The following is a 20,277-nucleotide window of genomic DNA, read 5'->3' on the forward strand; positions in this document are numbered from 1 at the left end:
TGTGTCCATTTCACACACCCGTTTTTTTATATACGTAGGATTTACACGCCTATTACAACATTGCTCTACCTTTGTGGCTGCGCACTTACTCTTTTTTTTTTTTTTTTTTTTTTTTTTCGTTTGGTAAAATAAACGTGCAAGAATAAGCTCTGCACGTCAGCGGAGAGAATACATGATTGTACTCATCCCGCTGCACCTTCTAATTCACAAAATGGGAAGGTTTCCTATTTGGAAACTTCTTTTCATTTTATTATTGTTTTTTTTTTCCATTTACTCCATGTTACAACTTTTGTGTCATATTTGTTTAAATTAAAAAATACAGAAAGCTTTAAAAAGTTAAGTCTACTGTAAAAATGAGGTGGAGAAAAGAAAAAGTGAAAGAAGGTGTGCTATGTTCTTACATAGCAGAGAAAAAAAATTAAAAAAGAAACAACTGCAGTATGTGCACACATACATGCGTACAGGTATATATATGTACAACCACAGAGACAGCGTAGGATGGGGACTCGTCTTGCCTTTTTTCACAACAAAAATCACACGAAAATGTGCAATATGTGCAAAGCGGCTGAAGTAAGTAACACCAGGAGCGGGGACAAATCGTTTCCCTATTCTGTCTGAACAAACATTTTATAAAGAGGCTATTTTCCGTCCCGCTTCCTGGAATTGTAAAAACATGAGCTGCGTGCGTGCAGTGGTTGCATGTACTCCCCCCATACGCACAGACACACTGGCAAAGAGGGAGAGAGAAAGACATACATATGTTCAACACATTATGTAATGTCAAAAGGGCGTATGCAATTTAAACCGCGATAAAATTAATAAACAAACCATTAAAGGGCGGGTAAAACATTGTACAGGAGAAAAAAAAGGCATACTTTGTGGCATACCAACCTTTCTCCTTAATAAAACAACAGTTAATAAGAAAAATTTATATTTTATGACACTGCTCCTATGGTGGAACAATTAATTTGAACACATCCCTTGTGAAATATTCGTGCATGTAAGGCTGTTAACTCCACGTCATATCTTCATCGACTTCTTCGTCGACGTGGAAACCAAACTGGTGGATCCTTTTCTCTTCTTCGACGATTTCTTTATATTGTCCTCAGCCGTTTTGGCCTTCCTCTCACTTCTGTCATTATCCTTTGTATCAATGCTAGAGGATAAAAGCTCCGCGCTCAAATTGTCACTCTTTGCCTTGCTACGTCTATTTTTGTCAGTCTTACTCAATATGGAAAAAGAAGTGGGGGAAGGGGTACTGATCTTTTTCCCTTTGGATAATTTTCCATCTAATTCTAGGCTGGAATCCAATACTTCCACACAACAATTATTTTCATTTTCCAGATCAACATGGCTGCTCACTCTGGACTCATTTCTACTTAAATCATTATCACTACTTTTTTTCGATTTGCTGTTACTTCGCTTTTTGCACGTATTTTCAAAAATCTCACTGCTGTGAATTTCATCCTTCTTTGGAGTGCCTTTCTTCACCTTACCTGATGACGAATGCTCTGCGTTGCTAATTATGACACTACTGCACATTTTCTTCTCTTCAACTATATTTGCTTCCCCGTTTTTTTTCTTACTTTGGTTGTTACTTCTAACTTGTGGTGGAGTTTCTTTCGTTTTCTCCACCGATTTTCTCCTTGAATTATTTGAATTTTTTAACATCTCATTCGTTGAATTGCTATCCCCTATACTCGTCTTCATTGTAATTGTGCTAACTAAATCTGAACATTCTTCTTTACACTCTGTTTTCTTTTTTGTGCTTTTCTTTTTACTTTTTTTTTCATTTTCATCTAGGTCTACGTCGGCGTTTGTTTCTCTATCATCTCCATCGTCGTCCAGGTCACCATAGTCTTCCTCCACCTCTTTCTCTTCTTCGTCGTATGGGCTAGGCGCATTCACATCATTGACATCATTTACATCTGTGGGTTCTTGTCCCCCGGGAATTGCATCTCCAGGTGTTACAGCACTGGGGTGGCCTTCTACCTCGCTACGCATTGCTTCATTCATTTCCATTTCTACTTCATTCTTGTCATACACAATTTCCTTGGCCTCTTTAAGAATTCCCAAATTTTCAACACTCTCAGTTTTTTCCCCCTCTGGGTTTGTGGCTGTACTAGTACTCCCCATCTTCTTCACGCTGTTTTTTTTCTTTTGACTAGAAGTTGAAATTTCTGTGCTTCCTTCACTCATTCCCTTGGGAGGGCTGTTAACAACTTCGGATTCTTTCGAAGTTATCAACTGTTGTGATGTTTTCTCGTCTCTTTCTTTCTTTACTTTTCTTTCTCTAGATTTTTTGTCCCTGACGGTTGTACCTCCTCCATTGGGGGCACTTTCAGACAAGCTATTCGTTGCGATTTTTTCTTTATCGGTGGGGGGTCTTACGTTGTCGTTCTCGTCAGTTTTCCCCACTGATTGTGTGCTCGTCGATCGATCCTTATCGTTTAATGCGTTACCGGTTGAGGCGGGTTCATTCAGGATGGTCGCACTGTCTTCGTTCATGGGCTGGGCGATCCCTGCATTCTCACTTCCCATCTCGGCTCCCACCGTTGAGATACCACTACCGTTTGCAGTGGTGGTACTGACGCCTGCACCGGAGATGTCACCTGTGATGGCATTAGGGGTACCACTTTGGCCGCAAATTGCCCCACCGCTTGGTCCTCCCGCATAGTTGTTGCCAGCGTTGTTGGCTGTGCCACCAGCATTGCCTCCATTGTCATTGGAGTCGTCCACCTCCACCTTATCAGATTTATTAAAAGTGTTGTAGTCATAATTGGTTCTCATTTTTCGTCTCTTATCTTCGTTCTTTCTGATGTATGAATTTTTAAAGTTGCCATTTCCGTTGTTGTTTAGGAGTTCCTCCTTCTGGTTAATGTCAAAGCTAAGGAAGAAGTCGTACAGTTGGCCCACCTTGTAACCCTTTAGTTTGAGTTCGTTGATATCCTTTAGCATATTTAAATTGCTATTGCTAATTTCCATTATTAGTAATCTCTTGATGAGGAGGAAAAACAAAATTGGGAGTTTCATATTTTTACAGAACTCAACTTCCTTCTCGTTCAAGAGGTCCAGTTCGACAAAAGTGTCTATGTTTAATTTTTTGCTTTCTTCCATTTCTTCTTCCTCCTTTTGTTTAATTTTGCATTCCTTTTTATTGCTCTTCAGGGATTTCGTGCCGACCTTTTCAGTCTGCTCCTGCGTTTGTTGTGGTTGCTGCTGCTGTTGTTGTTGCTTCACTGCCTCCTTGGCCCTCCTGTTCTTCTCAATTTCGTACTCCTGAACCTGTTCGATGTTTTGCAGACCCAGCGTTTTCCATTCCTGCAGTTTAGTCAACCTTTGACGGAGCTTCTGCTCCTCCAAGAGTAGCTGAATGAAATATTCGTGGTGTTGTGGGGAATGAAATCTCGATAATGGCTTAAGTGCAGTGTACAATTCCTTTTCCTCCTTCGTCCTCTTCTTATCCCTCTGCATTTGTGACTTGGTATCCAAAAGGCCCCTCTCAATAACGGTTCTTTTCCTGTAAATTCTTTCATCTAATTTGGAGTTATATATTTCAAGCACTTGCAATTTTAGCTCCTTCTGTTGTGGCAAATCTGATTCCTTAAATTCCATGTCCGCTAATAACAACTCTGCATCGTTATCATACTCAATATCGAAGTCTCCTCTTAATGGCCAGTACCCAATAATTTGTGTCCTGTTATTTTTCTTGGATTTAGGCTGTACATAATCATCATTTTCATTTATATCTTTTTCAGCCACGTGTTCAATATCGTATGGATTTCCATCTGGTTTTATTAGCAATCTTTTATTATCGGGCATCGGTGCACAGTTAGATTTTAGGTAGAAATTGTAGTAATGTTTTTCACACTGTTTGTCTGTCTTTGGAATTTTTGCAGCAGAATTTACCAGATCAGCTACTTGTTCCCAATTTCCAAAACCATATTTGCTTATTCCATCTAGTAGTAGCAGCTCCTCTTCTGCACTCCAGTTCAGCTTATATAAGGGGAAGTCATATTTCGGTATGGGTATATAATTGTGATAATTGTAATGCTCACATTTCTCAGACTTCATTTCTTTTCCACTGCTAAAGCAATTTACACATAAGTCGAAGTCCACACATTCGGCACACCTTATTCTAATAGCATGCGTTATATCCTTGTTACATATGTCGCAGTGATAATTACTATCGAAAATGTCTTCCTCAATGGTTCCTTCTAATGAGGCATTATTGCTGGTATTCACATCCAAGACATGATTTTTTAAGGATGCCATCCTTTGCATGTCATTCATGTTTTCCATAAACTCGAAATTCGTACTTCCTGGAATCATGTTATCCTTAAGCATGTGTGGAAATGCTTGTGTCACATTTTGCTTGAATGGCATATTAGCGTGCTGTCCTGGCATCATTCGCATGTGTTGAGGCAGATTCTCCATATTCTGCATTTGCATCTGTTGCTGCGGGTGTTGCTGCTGTTGTGGGTAGGCCATGTTTTGCTGCTTCTGTGCGTGCTGCAACATACTTTGCTGCTTCTGCTGAAGGAACAATTGCTGAGGTGCCAACTGGCACTGCTGAAGCATGTACTGATGCTGCATGTAGGGGCTCTGCATCCATTCGTAAGAAATCTGCTGCGGACCCATAGGTTGCGAAGATGATGATCCTCTATGGAAAAATGGGGGTTGTTGTTGGTACATGTGCATGGCGTTCCCATGCATGAACGGCGGCATGTTCTGCTGATTCGGAGGAACATGCGGGAAGGGCACGTGGTTGGGTTGTCTGTTGATCGAGCCGGATATGCTTGTCGTGCTCATGCTTTTGGAAGTTGATCCCATCTGCTGCTGAAACACTTGGGGCAGTCCCTTTTGCGTGGTGGATGAACCAGGCGACTGCATTAGCAGCTGCTGTGAATTTTGCTTCGCTGGAAGAAGATGCGATCCCGGTAGTATGCCCTGTTGCACGTTCTGTTTGGTGGATAAATTGTGATTCATGTTAAGGCCCACATTGTGGTTCATATTGTTTATCGGGTTTTGTAAGCCCTGCTGCTGCGCCTGCTGTTGCTGTGGCTGGCCACCCACAGTAGGGGGATGATTCTGCTGCGCGTGGCTGTTCCCGCTGTTACTACTGTTATTGTTGTTACTACTTCCGGAGCTACTCATATGCTGAGGCGTGCTGGTACCTTTGTAGGAATATTTCAACGACATAGAATTTACATGGTTCGGCGGGTTGGTCATGGAAGATATGCTGGACGTGTTAGCACTTCTTTGCGAATTGCTAGAGGAATCCATTGGGTTCATCATATGCCTAGGCATCTTCTGCGAAATGGAATTGCTCCTCCGGTCAAGTGAATTCATGGATAACATCTGCGGAATTTTCAGGATAGAAGCATTTGCCTGTTTCTGCGCACCCTGTTGAATTGGAAACTTCGAAGGGTTATTTGCCTGCACCATATTATAGGGGTGCATATTTTGCTGATGAAATAAATGCTGTAAATGCATCTGCTGCTGAATTTGAAATTGTTGATGTAGTTGATTCGGCATGAAATTATTTGGGGACATGCTACTGTTGCTGCTGCTCGTACTACTATGTTGCTGCGAGCTTGTCACTTTGTTATCTCCTGCGTTTTGCCCTGGAGGTATGAACTGGTTTTGCTTGTTCTTCAACATTCCTCCTCCTGTCTGTTTCATATTTTGCATATTATCCATGGGATCTCCTCCACCCCCATTAATGCTATTCATGCTATTGTGCATACCATTTTGAGCCCCATGTGGTTGTAGCATGTTCCCTCCCATAAACATGTTTGGGAAATTCATCCTTTGATTAGGGGGCACGTTGCTTAGCCCGCCCTTCCCACTCATGTGGGGAATATAATTCATATTTGAATTGCTCATCTCCGCAGTGCCCCCACCACTTCCTTTGTTCATTAAGCTATTCGATGTACCTTTTACCATCCCAATCGCTTTGTTACTTTCTCCATTCTCAAAGAAGTGGTCACCCTTTCCTGTATTGTTAAGATGGCTGCCACCACTGTTGTTTTCATTTTTGTAAGAATTTTCTGAATTTCCTGTATTGTTGTCCACGTAATTTCCATTCACCATGTTGGTTGCATTTTCCTTCTCGTGATTACCATACATGATATTCACATCGTTCATCTTCATTTCGTGCATGTTAAAAGAATTCCTTCCATTTTCCATGTTATTGCGGCCATTTTTGTTGTCATTCGCATTTCCCTCCTCGTCTTCCTCCGGGTCGTGGAACCCATCCCTGTTAGTATTGTTATTGTTATTATTGTTGTTCTCCTCGTTATTGTCGTCACTTCCTCCTGCACCCCCAACGCCGCCTCCGATGCCTCCAGAACCTTTCATGCCACCGTAGTTATTCGCGCTGCCGCCCCCATTGGAAGTCTCACCTCGGCAGTTGCCGTTTGAATATGCGCCGGAATAGTTATTCCCACTGTTGTCACCTCCACTGTTGCTAATGCAGTAGGCCATAGGATCCTCACTCCATTTGGAAAAGTTCCTATGGATACTTTCGTCTACACTTTTGACAGGCAGTAATGGATAATACGACAGTTCCACAACCTTGGGGGCCCACGATTTTTGTACTTCTTCTTCCCCATTGAGGGATATAAATTCAATCATCGTATTTTTACACACCATCTTAAAATATAACATTTTTTTTCCACGCGGAGGAGTAACACCTGCGTTATGGGCGCTACGGTTTAGTATCCCCAGATGAATTACACAACGACTAGGTTTCCCTTGAATGAGTTTATATTCTCTCCTGACGTGCTCATTCCTCCTGTTACCCTTGCTATGATAGCCATCCTGATTTCCTCCATTATGCACACAATACAGATGATTTATTTTTTCCTTCTCGGCCTCCCCCAATAGAAATCTATCTGTACATTTCTTTTTCCAATTTTTCCTTCCGCACAACGAGCAAAGGTAAAGGTTGCAACTTTTTCTGATTGTCTTAGCCACACGTTTATTTAAAAAGGGCACAAGGCTGAAGAAGGAATTCATTCTTCCTTGTTTTTGTCTCCCCAAAATAGGATCCCCCAAATGGGCAGAGAAACACGACGGATACATTTCCGAACCATGAGCAGAGAAACTCTTTTCATAACGCATTTCATCACATATAGATTTGTACTGATGGGGAATATGCCCCCCAATGGCGTAATCAACTTTTTGGTTAACGTGGCATATCCCATTAAGAATGGCCGAGGCAGATTTCCTCATTTCCCAATTGCTAATAAAAATGGGATTAAATAAAAAATGCTCTGATTGAAAATTCATCTCGAAACAAATATCATCACAGCTGACGTCACGGTAAGAAGAACGCTGATTCGATTTAACAGTAGAACCTTGCGTTTCCTTCTTGAGAAAAATGTTTTCAATTATTGCCCTAAAAAGGGATGTACCCAAATGAATGCATTGGGGGGAAATGCCTCCAAGGATTGTGCTATCCTTCTGCAATGATGCCAAATGATAAACTAATTTCATCATTTCGTATGTTGACACGCTGCTTTTGTCTCCATCACTTTTCCTCACAGTGGTATGCACTTTTTTACTCTTTTCCTGCGATGGAAGTTCTGTTCCTTTAACCAACTCGTACAAGTTGTTAGATTTCTGAACCGACTGGAAATAATTAAAGAGGGTGTTTAGAAAATGTTTCCTCTTTGTTCTTCTCTGCGTGGGAATAAGGTCTCTACCAGAGGTAACCTCCCCTAATGTGCACAACCACACAGGGTTATCATCACTGCAAAGTAAACTATTAGCTAAATGGTATGAATGCTTCTCGACCCCTTCTGGAAAAAATGCGCTCAAAAATATGTCCTTCATCATTTTGTGCAATGAACAGATAGATTGCTCCAAACAAATTTTGCGTGTCACTGTATCATATAAAAGGGCATGGTCAATCGAGGAGCGTTTTCTCCTTTCAATCAGATGGGACGAAATATTTTCTACACTTTTTGTAATTTCAGAAAAACCTTCTTCCGCGCAGACGTGGTCATTTATTCTCTCGTTCGACGTAGAAAGGCCTTCATTATAATGCCCCATAGATGCCTCCCTTTCAACCTTTTCCAATCGCACCCATCGGGGACTGTCACTTCGGATGGTATTGTTGCCTCCATTTTTGCCCTCTTTCCTGTGTTCCCTCCTTGCAATATGCCTTTTTTTCTTTATCCCTTTATTATAATATTTTTTTTTCGTTTTTCTACTCTCCCTGTGTACCATGTATCCTTCCACCTTTACAGTTTGTCCATCTTTTGTATTCCATCCGTTTGCATGATAATTCTCTCTATGACTTGTGCATTCTTCGTTCAGATATACCGTATGACGATTGGGAGTAAAGCCCCTCTGCAAGTTTTTCTCATCGTTCCTCTTTCCCACATGTATGTTGTTACTATTGAGCAGTTTTTCGTGATTATGGAGCCCACCATTCAATTCTCCTTTGGTTGCCCTCTTCAGGTGCTCGAATAGCAAAATCTGGATGATTACATTTTTTACTATCTGCTGTTTGAAATTTCTTAACTGCTCTTTTCCGTATTCTACGCACGAATTGTAAACTCCGAAGTTTCCTTCGTACGTTGTTAATGTGCATGAATACGGCCCATCATATTTGTATGTATTATTCATCATATGATTAATTCAGAGAAAGGATAATGAGGCGCGTTAAGGGGGGAGGTGGTTGGCGTGGAAAGGGATACAATGAATGCCACTTACGTTACATATGGGTGCACATGCGTAAATGGAAAAATGAGCACGTGTTATTTTAAAATTGATTTGTCTTGCTTTCTTTTGTCCTATTTTGCTTTGTTGGCTTCCGCTTCTTCGGTTTCGAACAATTTGGGGGGGGGAAAAAAAAAACAATATGGAAAGGCTAAGGACAATTGGAAACTGCTGATTCCCTTTTTTCCAATATTACAATGTTTCTATTTTCGGACAAATTTGCAATCGCTTTTCGACCCTTAAATAAAAAGTTAAAACAGTCACAGGAGGGCACAGCTAACATCAACACACTAAACTTTTGCAATTCTTAAAATGTCCTTAGGTCATAAGTGAGAGATTAAACATAAACATATCAAAATAAAGGGGTGATTCTCTATCATCATTCTTTGGAAGGCTAGAACAAAATCGCTAAAACCGCTTCGACGGGGAAGTTTTAAAACACGCATGAACATTTCTCTTTTCCAGGGAACCGCCCGTGTTGCCCGTATATGTCAGTAGTATGTATGCGTATATATATATGCATATGTTACATACATAATATCGGCATATGCGTACATACCGGATGGGCGGAAAAAGTGCGTCACTGGCAGGAGTTAATTACGAGCGCAATGTACGCATACATACAAGAATACGCCCACGTATATTGCGTATATTATTTTACATATATATATATATATATGCGTATACAATTTCGTTTTTTTTTTTTTTTTTTATTCGCGATTTTTATCCTTTTCAGGAAATTAATAACATATAAAAAAGGGCGACTTTGAACTTCCTCTTATTTTTACTTATTTTTTCTTTATACGTAAAAAAAGGAAAAAATTGTAATTTTATCCAAACGAAAAAAAAAAACTAAGGGTTTTCATAAAAAAAAAAAAAAAAAAAATTCCAAAAATAATGCATGTTAACACGAGGGGGGGGTATATAAATAAATGCCAAGAAAAAAAAAAAAAAAAAAAAAAAAAAAAAAAAAAAAAAACGTTTTTGGGATGCATATATGGATACGTAAAAATACATTAATATGGGGATTCATTTTACGCGTACCTCCTCGTGCGTATGCCATGATATATGTCATTTTACGAGCTTCAAAAGTGGCGTACGAAGAATATTATTCCGCACAAAATGGAATTAAAAAGGAGAAGTTAATGAAATTGTAAAATGCAATTTATTTGATCATCACTAACTTAATACGAGTGATTTGGAATATTTTAAAATTTTAGGTGAGCATATACCACACAGTTATAAAAAGTCGAAAATGTGAAAAGTTGTGCCTCTCCTGAATACCTTCATCGTCGCAACAGAATGCGCAATTTAAAGGGCATATTGGCTGTATGTAAAATACTTACATAAAAGTATATATAACGTTTATATGCATACATTACACATACGCTTGGGATTAACGCAGCTTTTTGCACTTATCGATTAACGCAAGGAAACTATACCCACCTTTGAGATTGTCACGCACATGTATGGAATTCAATTTGTTTAAAAGAAATCATTTGATGCGATAGAGCTCCTATTCCATGTGTACATGAAAATAATAGTTACATATACGTAGATGTGTCAACGCATGAGAAAGGGATTAGGAAGGGAGGTATGTATATATATACATGTAAAGGAATTTTCCTATGGTTACAAGTTACAAACATGCAATTTGATCCCATTTGAATTTTGGAAAAGGAGGAATTGCACAGTACAGGAGAATCATCCCCAGTGCAGAGTACTTCCTCATTCGCACATGTGCCATACGTATAATACTTCCTCGATAACTTTATATGGAGGAAAGGAAAAAAAAAAAAAAATGCCAAACGGTTAACTGCGGGGAGGTAGCCGTCTTATTGAAGCTCTTCTGCTGTGAAACAGTATCGCACAAATACCCATACGTCTATAAAAATGAAGCGCATCGGGGGAAGTAGCACTATCCATGGCGGAAACAGCTGTACGCACATATGCATGTATCCATATGTGGAACAAGGACAAAAAAAAAAAAAAAAAAAGCAGACATGTGAAGGAATATGCGTAAAGTATTCCACTAATTTTGTCATAACGGGGGGCATTTATTTAAGCATATTGTTATGCAGCCCCCCTCCCCCCTTCCTTTTCCAATTTTGTGAACATTTCCTAGCTGCACATTTGAAATACAAAAAATTTCGAGACAGATGCATTCACAGCATTTATGCGATTGTGCAAAGAAGAAACTTCTGTAAAGACTACTAGCATATGTCAAAATGGACACTCCTATGCTTGCACGTCAATACCTGTACACCTACTATGAATGTGAAGATAATGGGCCAGCACACACGTACATAACTATGAACATGTTGCATACGTGTAGGATGCAGATCTTCCACTGAAGTAGCAAATAAACATAGAATAAATAATATTGACGAACTGTCAACGAAAAATATACGCACGTGTCATGCGTAAAATGTGGACATATAAATATCTACACTCGTGAAGATATAACTAAAGAGGGGGAAAAGGAAAAAAAAAAAAAAAATTCTGTTATTGTTCCTCTCTCATGTGGGGATAATGCATTTGACAAAATGAAAAAAGAATAAAATAAATATAAATAGATTAATGGCTATAAACGTGGTAATTCATTCTGATTCTTCTCTCCTTTGATTTCATACTCCGTACTTCCTTCTGGTGACATGAAAAGAAAGTCATGCCTTGGACTTCTCAAAAAGATAAAATAGCAATACACTATCGGTAGTACAAATGGTAAAAATAAAAGAAGAACTAATGAACAAAATGTATGAAGCAAAAAAAGAAAAAAAAAAAAAAATGTGTAGCTCAAAAATTAAACAATGTGCACTCGGCATGGACACCTTTTGAGCACTATCCAAATGCAATGTGAGCAATCATAGGCGACGATAATTGCAAAATAAATGAGTACACAGGAATGTACGTCATTTGGGTCGCCATTCATTTTTGCTGCAATAAATATTTCCACTAACTGCTACTTTGAACCCCCCCAAAAAAGGGAGGGGCACGAAAAAAAAATGCTGCTATAGGAAAGTTGATCCCCATTGGAGGGACTACCTCGTTAAAGCGAATACAGAACTGCGTGGTATAGTTCTTTTAAAAGGGTAATTATTTGCACTTGTTTTGTTCCTTTTTTTTTTTTTTTTCTCAATTACCGGTTCACTAAGAAGTGAATATCTCGTCTACCAGCGGAGTTTTCCAAAAGGGGAAAAAAAAAAAAAAAAAAAAAAAAAAAAGAGGTCCACGATATACAGGTGAAGCAAATTCACAGAAAGGTATGACTCACACAAAACGGATTGTCTAATTCGAAGAAAACCTTATGATGAGGTTATTTCCCCCGTTATATTTCAACATAGAAGGGTGTACCAAAAAAAAAAAAAAAAAAAAAAAAAAAAAAAAAAAAAAAAGAAAAAAGAAATAGGGACCGTTTAATAAAATACAAAGAACGCATTCCTCCTTTTGAGATTTAAAGAAAATGTGTCATTATCATGATGGGGAATTATAAGAAAAATAAAAGTATATACTGCTGCTCGGAATGTGAAAAAAAAGTGAATATTATAGCATCAATTTTCAACGTGTTGTCAGTCCGTTCACCTTCGAATTGACCAATTGGATTGAACCTACGTCGATTCGAAATTGGGGCACCAGCGGTTTAACTTACCCCCCGGGAAACTTCTTTCGAACTAGATTAAGCGTATTGTAGGTTTACATTGCTACGATGCTGTCGGTGGTTTTACCATTTTAATCTTCTAGCACACACTTCCTTATGCATGCAAAGTTACATGCCGATGGAGATGCGCGTTGTGCGTCGCTTTAGTCCCAAGTGTGAAAGAAAAACGGTTGAGCAGTTGGTCTTTTCATTGTGGGAAGGATAAAAAAAAAAAAAAAAAAAAGGAAAAAACATAACAACCCTGCACAGTTCAAATTCTCTTTCGCTCCCTATAAGCATGTTAACTTTTGCCCAAAGCGCTATAAACACACCTATAAGTTGTGGATACTTCCCTACGCAGAGGACCACACTGAGAGATTTATACAAATAACTAACCACACACAACGGAATGCCTTATTCGAATCTTCTCTTTCAATATGCAGATGCCTAACAAGGCGCAGAGGATTTTTTTTTCTTAAATGTTCCACTTCAGTTTTGTGAAATTCCTGTTTATGCCAATTAATCCTTTCCGGGAACGTCGCAAAAAAGGGCAAGTTGGCCCAGCTGGCACGCAACTGTTTCGACCAGAAGGATGAAAAAATGGAGATGGTGAAGGATGTAAAATAATTTGTTTGCACTGCAGAAGATAGGATAACGTCAACGTTTATGTAGATAACCCTTTGGGAATTCTGCCATCCAAGAAATAATGTATTTTTTATTAGTATCCACCAAAAGAAAAAATGAGTCCCTTTTCAGTACAGAAGGGCCTCGTCCGTTCTCCCAATTGGGCATAACGAGCAGATATATTCAGCACAGCACAGGTGGCTCGAAATTGCACAAAGATTGAATCCCTGGGGGGGAAACACAAAGCACGCACAACTGCACTTGTTGAGAGGGACACCGTCACGCCGATGCGTTATGCTATAATATACTAGACTATGTTATATTGCACTATTTTTTACTTTTATTATTATTATTATATTTTTTTTTTTATCATGCCTCAGGTACGCCCTTATTCTGGAACACCATCGTTTGGCGAAACTGAGATAGCTAAATGTATACGTGTAGGAATGTATGCATGATGGTATTTATTTATTTATTTTTATTTTTTTTTTTCATGAACATTAAAATGCAACATTCGTTAAGCGCTTTAATACAATTGTGATCACTCCTCTCCCTCAGTGCGACATCGATCTTCAAATTTTGACCGTTTGAAAAGTACGCAACGAATAAATGATGTACACGGGGAGATTCAGAAATGTGCGTACCTTCCTTTGAAAGTCGTGAGGATTGTACATGAGCGGACTTCGTAGATTTCTTCGTGTAACTTTGCGTGGATAAATGTGCCACGACAGCGTGCCAGATTTAGCAGCCGCACAAACGTTTCAACACACCTTGCAGAAGGGGTAGAAGCGCCTAGCCGTGGTTCATGCGCAAGTGGAAAAAATACCGTAACAGAAGGCATCAGCAAGGAAAGGGCAAATCCATCCAGCAGTTCCTACCTGTACCACTTTTTTTTTTTTTTTTTTTTTTTTTTTTTTTTTTTTATAAGAACCCCCCCCCCCCTTGTAAGAGCAGGATCTCTACCGATTTGTTCACCACTGAGGTGAAAGCTGCACAACTTAACCTATACACCGTAATTGCTACAATGAGTAACCCACAGAACTTTGACATACACAATTTAAGAAGGCTAGGTAAGATAGGAGTAAGTGTAGGGGCATTCCTTGGGTTGACATCTTTTAGCAGTTGGTTATTTAACAACAGTCTATATAATGTCGAGGCAGGAAAGAGGGCCATAAAATATAATAGGTTGTTTGGACTATCGAACAGAATATATGGAGAAGGGACTCACTTTTTAATCCCCTATTTTGAGAGGTGTATTATTTATGATGTGAGAACGAAACCTAGAGTTCTTATGTCCTTAACAGGATCTAGAGACTTACAAATGGTAAATATCACATGCCGTGTTTTGTCGAGACCAAATGAAAACAAGCTAGTAGAAATATACAGAACTTTGGGAAAAGAATATGATGAAAAGGTCCTTCCGTCCATCATTAATGAAGTGTTAAAAAGTGTGGTAGCTCAGTACAACGCTTCTCAATTAATTACCCAAAGGGAGGTGGTAAGTAAATCTGTTAGGGAACAGCTGGTGCAGAGGGCCAAGGATTTTAATATCCTTCTGGACGATGCCTCCATAACACACCTAAGTTTTAGTAATGAATATGAAAAAGCTGTGGAAGCGAAACAGGTGGCTCAGCAGGAGGCTGAAAGGAGCAAATACATCGTTTTAAAAGCAGAACAAGAAAAGAAATCCACAATTATTAAAGCACAAGGGGAGGCTGAAGTAGCCAAGTTAATTGGACTTGCGGTGAGGGACAACCCTGCCTTCATGGAACTAAAAAAAATAGAACTCTCGAAGGAGGTCTCCAACATCATTTCGAAATGTCAGAACAAAGTTATGCTGTCCACGGACTCCCTTCTCTTCAATTTTGCCAAGTGATCTGTCCGCTGAGAAACCTAAGGGGGAAAAATCATTCCGCATGTAATGCAATATTTTTAGATAAATAAGCGTTGTGATAGTGATGCAAGGACACTTTTCTTGCGGTATTTTAATATGCATCGCGGCATGTTTCACCCGAATGGTCGTTAATTTTTTATAGGTAGCCACTTCCCACAGTGCGGCCCTTCTGACGCCCTTATTGCGTAATTTGTCATTACTTTGCCATTCCGTAACAGGCACGGTGTCCCCGTGAAGTTGCCACCTGCATGTCACCGTTATCTAAACACACTTCGCTATTTTTTTTCATTTGTAATTTTTTAAGCAACTTTATTTTGAAATATTTAAAAATTTTACCTCTAAATCCTGCCGGGGGTGTAAAGCTAACACGGTCGTATGCCTGCTCCTTTCTCTATTCCTTCTCCTCTTCGCAAAAGAGCAACTCTTTATTCAGTTCATCCTGCCGAAATAGGGAACGTGCAAAGTAAATTCATATGTTACGTATCAATGTTGTGTTTTCTATCGCAATACGTATATGTGTCCTTTTTTTCTCTTTCCATACATCTATCTCAATTAAATCATCAGGGTAGTTAAAAAAATAGCTGTAATATTTGCACGACCTGAGAAGGAAAAAAAAAATATATATATCAAGTGTATGTTGCCACATGGTGATCTTCCTTCACATTGCGTTTACGCATCCATGGTGAAGGAAGTTCTCATATTCGTTTTCTAAGCGCTCGTAAAGAAACAGTGGAATAACAAATACGGTGCTGATGGAACACGTAGGATATTCATTTACGATAGGCGTTTGCATATGTTACAGTGCAACCCTCCTATGTGTTGAAGTAAAACGTGCATACCCCCCCCCCTCTTTCTAGATGTTTACCTTATTTGATATGTTTTGGAACACCATTTGTGGATATGGGATGAATAATGAATTTTTTTATTTTTGTAAAAATCAAAGTTTCTGTTGTCTTTTATTTGATCCTTTGGGTAAGTGCCTCCCCGGACTTCCGTGTCTATCTCCGCTACGAATCCTTGGAGCTCATATTTGCTCAGCTTGCATATTTCCTTGATGTCGATAATTTTTTTTTTCTGATTTGATTCCAGTAGCGTTTCGATGAAATCAATTATTTTTAGGTGATCTGCGGGTGGTACCATGTGGAGGGGTGTGCAAACTTATGTGCGCACTACAGATGACACTACAGAAGGTGTGCCCATTCATGAACCCGAATCTGCGTCTCTTCTTTTACCCCTCTTTTCCTATACCTTCGTTCTTTTCGTCCAGCACTTTGAACAGCTTCGTTAAGGTCCTCTCAACAAGCTCCAACGCGGGGATGTTTGTCTGACCACGTGTGGGAGTCGTAATTCGAGTGAAGAGTTCAGAACGTATAAAAAAAAAAAAAAAAAAAATGTAAAACCTTAATGTTGCAGCATTGTACTGATTATTTTTCACATATGTTTTCTGCTCTGGTGTGTTTATTCCACCGATGCTTTGATACCGCAATGCTGATAATATTTTCGGCCCCCTTTTTACATTTTACATTTTACCTTTTCCGATTTTTTGGAGGACCCTTTTCCCTTGTAACCCCCCGCGGAATCTTTCTTAAACTCCTCCTTCTTCTGTTTGTCATCGTTGATGGAGTTGTATATCTTCTGTATTGTATCCAACTTTATGCTGTTAATAATGATGGTGATGGAGACCCTCAAAAAAGCAACCACATCCAATTCTAGTTTCTGGTCAAAGTTGAGGGAGGACAGAATAATGTGGATGATGTTTTTATTGAGGTAGAGCTTGTTGCAAGAGTCCAGAACATTTTTGCAATCGAATATGTGTATCTTCCTTTTCCCCTTGAGGTTGTGTTTGACTAATTCTTCGCACAGATATCTCTGGAGCATCTTGGCGTTCCGCTCGAAAATACTATTTCGGATTCCTTCGAATCTGTGAAGAAGTGATAGGGCGTAATAAAAAATCACATGTTCCTACATTTTAGTAAAGTTTCTTTTTCAATGCAGTGCCTTCTTCGCTACATGGTCCCCTCACCTAAGGCGTAGCACCATCTCACGGACATTCCTGTAATACACATAGTTGTCATCATTGTAGGAGAAAACGCGGAGCAACAATTTGTACTCTTGTCTGGATACAATATGCTCGTTTTGAAGGAGCACCTTTTTCAACTGGGATCGATGGATATACCCACTGTCTGACAAATCATATTTTCTGAATTCCTGTAGAAAAGTTTCATACATGAAATTCAGTTCATTCTCGTAACATGCAAATATTAGCTGTTTGTAGAGTAGTAAGTTGTCAAAAGGGATGGCCTCAAAGTGCTCCCGATTCTTCTTTAGCTCATATAAGTATTTGGGGATGGCGTGCAAGTAATTATTGTAGCACACATATCCATTATCTTCTTCATCCGCAAAAGATATATACAGTAAAAAATCGTAATAATTATCGGTGTAAATATAGGGGTAAAATTCATTATCTTCATCGAAAAGAAAAAATTCACAATTCGTTGGAACACTTTTGACATCATAAAAAATGTTACTTCCATTGAACATATTATTTTTGTAAATGCTAATATCCTTGATGAGGTCCACTTCTTTATTATTAACGTTGAAGAGGTTCACCAGCTTTTTTTTATCATCTGTATTTGTGTCCTTTTTCGTCGTCCCTTTTTTCTTTCCCTTGGGGATATTTGATGTGTCGGAAAATTCCCCTTTGGAACTGTCGTCCGTGCTCGTGGTCACCTCCTCATTTGACTCGTAAAAAAGGTAACTCTCCGGAGAGAACTCATTTGACTCGGCTTTGTCTTCCCCATTTGCGTGGCTCTTCAGACGCCTGTGGCTCACGCACATCGTGTGGTTCACCATTTTTAATATCTCCACGTAGTGCTCCTGTTTCAGTTTTCCTTAAGGGGTTGAGAAGATAAGGGGTTACGATGTTAAGGGGTTAAAAAATTAAGAGCTTATGATGTAAAGAAGTTACAAAGACATGGAGGGGGCTAAACTGAGCGATGTCCCAAATCATGTCTTGCCACATCTCTTCCCCATTATGACACGGGTGAGAAATGAACGCCTCAGTAGAGGATCAACTACACCAGTTTATTTCCACCAGTTTATTTCCACCAGTTTATTTCCACCAGTTTATTTCCACCAGTTTATTTCCACCAGTTTATTTCCACCAGTTTATTTCCACCAGTTTATTTCCACCAGTTTATTTCCACCAGTTTATTTCCACCAGTTTATTTCTTCCATTTTGTGATACCTTTCTTTTTAATATCCACATCGGCGAAGTAAAAGCTCAAATTGTACTTCAAAAACGAGAGAGCTTCATTTAATTTTTCATTATCCACATTTTTTGTGCTTCCTCCTATTAAATCTGAACTTCCATGATCTATGTTAGAATCCACTTTGGAATTTATTTTGTCTAATTCTAAGGTTTCATCAAAGAAGGTCTTTTTGTGTAACAACTTATCGGCTTTTACGAATGTTTTCTTTTTTTCTCGGAGTTCCTTTTCCTCTTCCTTTCTTTTTCGATCCGCTTCACGTTCGTCTTTGATTTTTTGCAAAATTGCCTCAATTCTCTCCTCATCGGCGGGTTTTATGAACCTAGTTCGCATGAACCTGTGGGGAGGTCAAATCAGGAGGAGCGCAACAGGGTGTTTTAGAAGGGTTAAATATATCTGCAACTGGCAAGAAACAGCAAGTAACGAATTATAAGACCAGTGCCTAATTTTTGCCTGCCTCATTATGGCGTTATATGAGGGCCCATATTTGTTCTTTTTGGTAACTCAGATGAAAGGTCAAGATTGTTCCTAAGTTTCTCTTTATCCTTGATAAGCCTGGTAGCGAGAAAAAAAAAAAAAAAAAAAAATTTTTTTTTTTTTTTCCTTTGTATCGATAGCAGCTGCGCTATCATCATAGATGGTTCAGGTCTTTTCATCATTTGTTTTTTTTTTTGTCTTTTTTTTTCGTTTTATTTTCTGCTTTCCCTACTTGTCAATCCAGGCCTCGAAATTTAGACCCATGTCCACCGTCCTCACTAAATTCTCATTTTCAAATTTGTACGTGACGAAATATTTGTCACTAATTGTGGGATCCCCTCCGAAGCTGCTCATGCCAGTCGTCCCGACTTCAGTTATGGTGAATTCTGCGTTCACCGTGCATTTGGCGATGGATTCGTTTTCATTTTGGTGGTAAAAGGTGACCTTATAGCTTCGTTATGTTTGTCCGTGGGGGGAATTTAAAAAAAAAAAAAAAAAAAAAAAAAAAAAAAAACAGATAAATATACAGGTAATGTAGTAAGGAAAAATCAACGTAGCCCATCCCATTCGATATTTTTCCTTTGCTGCTAAGACTGTTATGGGCGACAACTTCTCGCTTACTAGTGCTCCTCCTTTTCTTCGTCCTTCCCCTTGATGAGTATCTTGTATGCATACCTGTGTTGGTGTTCGTAAGTGGACGTGTGCGTCGGCATCTATGTGTTAATTTTTTTTTTATGTATCTACCTACGCATCTGGTTATAAATTTGCATATGCCTCTAAGCATCTGTTAGTTTTCTCCCCTCCCCAGTTAGATTACTTCCTCGTCCACTGCTTGATTATGCTGACTAGCAACTCAATCCTTTCTTCCATCCTTGAATTTGTTCCTCTCTTGAGTCATACCCTTTCCGAAGGGGAAATAGATCACTTTATACTAGAGACCCTTACATAAATAGGCATCACTATTCGCACCTTTTGTGCTATTGTTCACTTTTGAATTTCCACAGCAGGTGAAGGTGGTATTTCCTCACGTGGGAAGTTATTTTGCTAAAATGAGCATAACTGAGATTTTTTCGGCGTTTTTTTTTTTTTTTATTTTATTTTTTTTTCCCTTTCCCCGCATAACTGCGTGGCCCCCTGTCTATGTGGACATTTCAATTTGAGGTGACTCTCCCCTCAGCTTGGACAAAAAAGTTCAATTTGGCACTGATAGATACGCAAGGAAAGGATCTTAACCATGGATGCACATCGTGCGTACAATTTTTTTTTGTGCCATTTTTTCATCATTTTTTTCGATTTTTCCCACTGCGCGTGTGCGGCCAGGGTGTATAGTGTCTCCTTTGGGTGGAAGCACCCTCGGAGGATGTTTTTTTCCCATCATGGGCGCGAACGTGAGCGCCATTGGGGGGGGGAAATAGGAAAACAAAAGTTTCTTTTTTATTAAAAAGGAAGGACAAGGTTTGTTTGGATCGTTCGACAAAAAGGAAAAACTAAAACGGAAAAGACTAAGGGCACAAAGGTGGTCTACCAAGGTGATATCACAAAAGGGATGCCACAAAAATTCTCTGTGCACGGAAAAAATTAAAAATTAAAAAATACACCTCAGGACAATAACAACAACAAAAAAAAAAAAAAAAAACAGAAGT

At 39.1% G+C, this 20,277-nt stretch overlaps 3 protein-coding genes across 3 annotated transcripts; 1 reads left to right on the top strand and 2 right to left on the bottom strand.

Annotated features, from left to right (window-relative positions):
* Window positions 1-1,020: 1,020 nt before the first annotated feature.
* Window positions 1,021-8,643, bottom strand: PKNH_0814700 (transcriptional coactivator ADA2, putative; the record flags this gene model as incomplete). The annotated part of the gene is made up of 1 exon (XM_002258751.1): window positions 1,021-8,643. The coding sequence occupies one exon, from the start codon at window positions 8,641-8,643 to the stop codon at window positions 1,021-1,023; it is 7,623 nt and encodes a 2,540-aa protein (XP_002258787.1).
* Window positions 8,644-14,018: 5,375 nt separating this feature from the next.
* Window positions 14,019-14,870, top strand: PKNH_0814800 (prohibitin. prohibitin; the record flags this gene model as incomplete). The annotated part of the gene is made up of 1 exon (XM_002258752.1): window positions 14,019-14,870. The coding sequence occupies one exon, from the start codon at window positions 14,019-14,021 to the stop codon at window positions 14,868-14,870; it is 852 nt and encodes a 283-aa protein (XP_002258788.1).
* A 409-nt stretch (window positions 14,871-15,279) lies between these two features.
* On the bottom strand, window positions 15,280-19,504 carry PKNH_0814900 (conserved Plasmodium protein, unknown function; the record flags this gene model as incomplete). The annotated part of the gene is made up of 11 exons (XM_039113981.1): window positions 15,280-15,327; window positions 15,430-15,487; window positions 15,754-16,012; window positions 16,137-16,212; window positions 16,419-16,809; window positions 16,912-17,779; window positions 18,136-18,494; window positions 18,662-18,712; window positions 18,867-19,085; window positions 19,256-19,309; window positions 19,452-19,504. 11 exons carry the CDS (start codon window positions 19,502-19,504, stop codon window positions 15,280-15,282), a joined length of 2,436 nt encoding a protein of 811 aa, XP_038969614.1.
* Window positions 19,505-20,277: the final 773 nt, after the last annotated feature.

The sequence above is a fragment of the Plasmodium knowlesi genome, assembly GCF_000006355.2.
Source record: "Plasmodium knowlesi strain H genome assembly, chromosome: 8".
Lineage (NCBI taxonomy): Eukaryota > Apicomplexa > Aconoidasida > Haemosporida > Plasmodiidae > Plasmodium > Plasmodium knowlesi.